Source organism: Mus pahari, chromosome 1, assembly GCF_900095145.1.
Source record: "Mus pahari chromosome 1, PAHARI_EIJ_v1.1, whole genome shotgun sequence".
NCBI classification, from domain to species: Eukaryota; Metazoa; Chordata; class Mammalia; order Rodentia; family Muridae; genus Mus; species Mus pahari.
The window spans coordinates 117,267,443-117,272,927 of NC_034590.1; the positions used below are offsets into that span (position 1 = coordinate 117,267,443).

At 51.2% G+C, this 5,485-nt stretch overlaps 1 protein-coding gene across 3 annotated transcripts in view; it reads left to right on the top strand.

Moving 5' to 3' along the window:
* Nucleotides 1–952: 952 nt before the first annotated feature.
* Slc25a45 (solute carrier family 25 member 45) overlaps nucleotides 953–5,485 on the top strand; it is an 8,273-nt gene continuing 3,740 nt past the window's right edge. Inside the window, exons 1-4 of one of the 3 annotated variants that reach the window (XM_021212900.2) lie at nucleotides 953–1,834; nucleotides 2,950–2,993; nucleotides 3,173–3,244; nucleotides 3,520–3,705. In XM_021212900.2, the coding sequence (XP_021068559.1) occupies nucleotides 1,798–1,834; nucleotides 2,950–2,993; nucleotides 3,173–3,244; nucleotides 3,520–3,705 (339 nt within the window). In that variant the 5' untranslated portion in view covers nucleotides 953–1,797. Of the gene's footprint in view, nucleotides 1,835–2,949; nucleotides 2,994–3,172; nucleotides 3,249–3,519; nucleotides 3,706–5,485 lie in introns of those variants that run through there. The other 2 variants (XM_029540539.1, XM_029540542.1) reach the window with 2 other exon arrangements.

Genomic DNA, 5,485 nt, shown 5'->3' on the forward strand with positions numbered 1-5,485 from the left:
TGTGTGTATGTGTATGTGTGTATGTGTATGTGTGTATGTATGTATGTGTGTGTATGTGTGTGTGTGTGTATGTGTGTGTGTGTGTATATAATTTTAGAGTCTACCCATGAGAAAATGTAATGATGATCTTTCTGAGGTCAGCTTACTTTGTTTAGCATGATAATCTTCTAGTTCTACCCAGTTGCTTGCAAATGACACCATTTTATTGTCCTTTACACCTTAAAACTGCCTTGTGTATGTGTCCCACTGGGTCTTTGTCCATTCTAACGTTGGACTTTTCTTTCTTCTGGCCACTGATGCTGCTCCTGACCATTCATCCATTCGTCGTTCATTAGCGTGTGTTCTGTCTACCCTGTGCTACGTTCTCTAGCCCTTTAAACATGTAAATGGATCAAGCAGTCACAGGTCCTTGACTGCACAGACAACCAGTTAGCTGCTTATAATAGATCAGCGACAAGAGCAAGGGCAAGCAAGGGACTTGTCCAGAACCAGACTTCTGTCAAAGACCAAGAGACTTCAGAACAGGCCTGGGAAGACTGTACTGCGACAGTGTGCACTGCCCAGACCCTCTCAGGTCCCATCTCAGAGAGAGTCCCAGTCAAGTCACACGGAGGGAGCGGTAGCAGTTCTCACCTTCATCCTTGGTTTTCATGAATCTTCACCACGTCCTATTACACATAAAGGGTCTTATGCATGTAGGTAGCTGTGCAGGGGCAGGGGCGTCGGGGGTGGTGGTGGGGGTTATTACAATTGTTCCTGAGATGCCTGTGGAGTGGTCTCACTAAGAAGGGGAGTTTCCAGCCCTAGCTTGAAGGAGGCCGAGAGAGTATGTCCAAGAAGAGGAAGCAATGCTGGCATTAGGGCCTCAAGACTGAGAGCCCTTTTCAGTGGAGCAGAAAGCAGGACGTGAGGTCAGAGGAGAAGGGCGGGACGTGAGGCCGGACAGTGGAGAAGGAACTCGGCCTCTTCCTTCTTAGCTTTTAAAGAAAGGAAACTTGTTTACTGCAGTTTAAAGACAGGGAATCTAAATCTAAGCCCTGGAATCTGCTGAGGGCGGTCTTGTCCCGTCATCCCAAGGCAGGGGAGCAGGATTTCTGTTATGACGCAGTGTAGCAGCAGGCCGCTGTGCTGTGCAGTCAAAAGCCCATTGTTGCTTCCCTTGGGCAAGAGGAGGCTGCGGTTCTGATTCACAGCTGTAAACAACTCTGGAGAGAGCGGAAAAACAGGCTTCAGGGCCTGGTGAGTCACTTCTAGGGGCCTGGGCCTCCCTCTTTTTGGGTTATTCTTATTCTGACTAGGCATAGGTGGCTGCTGCAGGCCACTGTAGCCTGGGACTGCCACCTTGTGGCCACGTTCTGATTTCACATAGCCCCACAGCTTGTCAGGGTAGGTGGGAATGAATGGGAATTTGCTATGAACTGGCAGGTCAAATAGGGCCTAGGTCCTTGCTCACTAAGGCAGCCTTGGAGAGGCTTGCCAAACTAGGACTCAGTTGCCATTCTCTGTGAGCCAGCATGGATGTCACTGTCTAGGCACAAAACCCAGGCTAGCTGTGGCTGTCAACCTGCCCCTAGAGATTCTGTACTTCTCAGGCCTCTTCCAGTCTCAGGGTCACAGACGTTGGCTCACTCTCGCTAATGGTTGCCTGAGGTCTGGGCACTGGGCCACCACTCACCCTCCAGCCAGGGTTAAACATTAGTGGGAGGTTATCGGGTTGGGAAAGGGGGTGGGGAATCTCACTTGCAACAGTCTCCTGCGGGCCTCCTCAAAGTACCAGTTCCCACCGGAGCCCAGAAAATGCCCGTGGAAGAGTTTGTGGCTGGTTGGATCTCTGGTGAGACATTTTTTCTCCTTTCTGTCCTATCATCCCTAAGGCTGGGTGGCTTCCCTGGGAGGATGGGTTGTTGAGAGGAGTTGTTCCCTCTGGAGCACCCAGCACCCAGCTGTCCCCAGAGCCTTCTGGGAATTGCCAAGGAGGCAGAGAGGAAAGAAGCAAGCAGGAACTGCTTCTCTCTCCTAAGGCCATGCTGCTGGGCAGTGGTGGGGATCTGACAGACAAGGGACAATCTCCCCAAGCCCTTCTCCCAGACCAGTATGAGGCCCAGAACGCATTCACCTTTGATCTTGCCGCCTGTCCTGTCCTTATTTTACCTTTGGAAATCTGTCCTACCTGTCAGTGGGTGCACTCCTGAGCCTTGAGAAAGGACACTGTGAACCTGCCCCTGGTGAGGGTCACCCCAAACCCCAGAAGCAGCATCTTCTGCAGAGAATGATACTAGCCAGTGGGTGGCTTTCTCCCCTGGGTCCATCAGGACGCCAAGAAGGGCTTCCCACTCTGTACTGATAATTGTGACAAGGCAGAAGGCAGGAGGAGGCGGCCAGCAGGGCCTGTCCCCATTCAAGGCCACAGAACTCCGCGAGGAAGGCTGACACAGTTAGGGACAGTACCCACTCCTTCTAGAGCAGTGGTTCCCAACCTTCCTAACGCTGCGACCCTTTAATACAGTTCCTCATGTTATGGTGAACTCCAACCAATTTTGTTACTGTTATGAATCATAACATAAATATCTGATACACAGACTATCTTATATGCAACCCCCAGTGGGGTCACCAGCCACAGGTTGAGAACTGCCAGTCTAGAGCTTCATCTTCCATGGTCAGAGCTGGGGATAGCGCAACACCTGGTTCTTTCCTATTGTGTGCGTGGCCTCAACTGAGGCCATGGATCTCCCTCCTTTGTCCCAGCACCTTTGTGACCCAGAACCAGGTATGGTAGAGGAGCGGGGTAGGGCAGTGGGAATATCTGTGGAGCCCCAAGAATGTAGTTGGTGGGTGTCTGAGTCCACGCAGCCTTCCTGCTCCAGCCTGCAACCTTCTTTCCTCTAGCATAGACTTGCTTCCTAGACTTGGCACACAGGCTTCACTCATACTACCTTCTTGCCACCGCAGGAGCCGTGGGCCTGGTCCTGGGGCACCCATTTGACACTGTAAAGGTGAGTGTGACAAAGGCACCAGAGGACTAGATGGTCTGGCTGGAACCTGGGTGAGAGACGGGGCCTGCCTGGCTGGTGTGCCCGCCTGCCAGCATCTGCTGCGTGGGTGACCTGGCTGCCATTGTAGGAGCAGCCCTGGCTTGCCCATCTACCTCACGTAACCAGTACTTTCCATCCAGGTACGGTTACAGACCCAAAGCACATACCAGGGCATTGTGGACTGCATAGTCAAGACTTACCGCCATGAGTCAGTAGGTAGCCCACTTGTTTGGGGTAATTATCCTGGGGCAGGTGGTGTCTGTTTCCTTTGCTTGCTGCTTGCTAACAACTTCTAAGTCTTTACCCTTGAGGGTATCCAGGAGTCCTTTTGTGCCTCAAAAGTGGAGTTGAGGTTCTCACAGCCTCCTCTACCTGCTCTGTCTGCCTGACACGGGTCTTGGGGGGAAATACTCAGAGGCCTGGCCAGAGCTGGACGTGGGACACAGAAGTCCACCATGACTAACGGTGCTACCATGTTGTTCTACAGGTCCTGGGTTTCTTCAAGGGAATGAGCTTCCCCATTGCCAGTGTGGCCTTGGTCAACTCCGTCCTGTTCGGAGTGTACAGCAACACACTGCTGGCGCTAACAGCCACCTCCCATCAGGAGCGACGGGCCCAGCCACCCAGCTACACAAACATCTTCATAGCAGGTTGTACTGGGGGCCTCCTGCAGGTGAGAGCGTCATGGGCACACATGCAGGTGGTACAGTGATGGATCTGAGTCCCCCACCTCCAGGGACTCCCAGCCTTGCACAAGAAGGTCTTCCTAAAGGGTGCTTGTAGACATTGCTCCCATTGACCTCGCCATGTTGTGCCTGGAGGTGGAAGGTTGTGGAGATCAGAAATTGGGAGGTGGGGCAAAAAAGCAGAGAGTTGGGGGTCGGTGTGAAGAAGATGCCAGGCAGAAGAAGTCAATGCCTGCTGTCAGGTTTGTCTACCTTCAGAGGGCTCTGAGGGTAGACAGCCCCAGAGTTGTGGGAAGATTATGTAGCATGGTGACCTTTGACCCTGAGGAACTATCATACTCAGTAGAGTTGAGTTTTGTCCTGAAGTGATCCTAAAGGGGTCCTAGAGATCACCCCACCTGCTCAACCAGGCCTTTGCCTGCAGTACAGGATAACAGCAATCTCCCAGCCTTGTCTGAGGCCAGAGGTCACAGATGCTGCGATTCGGCCAATCAGTGCATGAGTCGCTCCCATCATTTATTTTGGTCTTTGTTCTCAGCACTGAAGTGACCAGGTTTCTGTGGGGTGTGGTGAAGACCAGAAGTTTCTAGGTCCCAGATGGGACCTGAGCTAAAGGGAGTGTTTGAGCAGAACAGAACAAAAGGGCAAGTGCCAGCTCAGCCCTACAGATGGGTTCCTGGGTGACCCTCTAATGGGTACCTGCCCTGATGCCACTGATACTTCACGGGGCAGAGGGCAAGCTCAGAGGACAAAGTCAGGGTGTGCATAGCAGCTGTTAATGATTACAGAGGCTGCGGAGAGCAAGCGCTGGCTTCCTTCCCTTCCCCTCTTCCTCTCCCACCTCTTTCTATTTTTTTTCAAAAAGTATTTACTTATTTTTTTCATTGTATGTGTATGAGTGCTTTGCCTACATATATACACACATGTACAATAAGTGTGTGCAGTGCCTGCAGAGGCCTGACGGTGTTGGATCTCCTGGAACAAAAGTTACTACAGATGGTTTTGAGCTGCCATGTGGGTGCTGGGAACTGAACTCCAGTCCTCTGCAAGAGCAGCACACGTTCTTAACCATTGCACTCTCTCTCCAATCCCCTTTCCTTTAGTGTTTTCTCTTTCTTTTTTTTTTTTTTTTTTTTTTTGGTTTTTCGAGACAGGGTTTCTCTGTATAACCCTGGCTGTCCTGGAACTCACTTCGTAGACCAGGCTGGCCTTGAACTCAGAAATCCGCCTGCCTCTGCCTCCCAAGTGCTGGGATTAAAGGTGTGCGCCACCACGCCCGGCATGAGAAGTCAGTGCTCTTAACCGCTGAGCCATCTCTCCAGCCCCCTTTAGTGTTTCCAAACCAGGATCTTGTATGTAGCCCAGGTTGGTCTGCAGTTTATGTAGGTCCAGTTGGTCTGATCAGGCTAACCTAAAACTTATGACAAAATCCTCTTGCCTTTTCCTCAAATTCTGGGATTAGAGTTATATACCACCCAATCAAGCTTCATGTTCTAAACTCAGAGGCCTGCACCCCTCAAAAACAGGAAGAGGCCTAAGAGTCTCAGTAAAGCGGCCTGACTTAGGGCCAGCCAGGCTCCACTTCTCAATTTCTTTCCCCTCATTTTTCTGAAAAGCATACCCAGGCTGTGCTGTGCTAGGACATCTGCCAACAGGGGTTTGGAACCAATTCTCTTTCTTTCTTTCTTTCTTTCTTTCTTTCTTTCTTTCTTTCTTTCTTTCTTTCTTTCTTTCTTTTTCCCTTCTCCTCCTCCTCCTCCTCCTCCT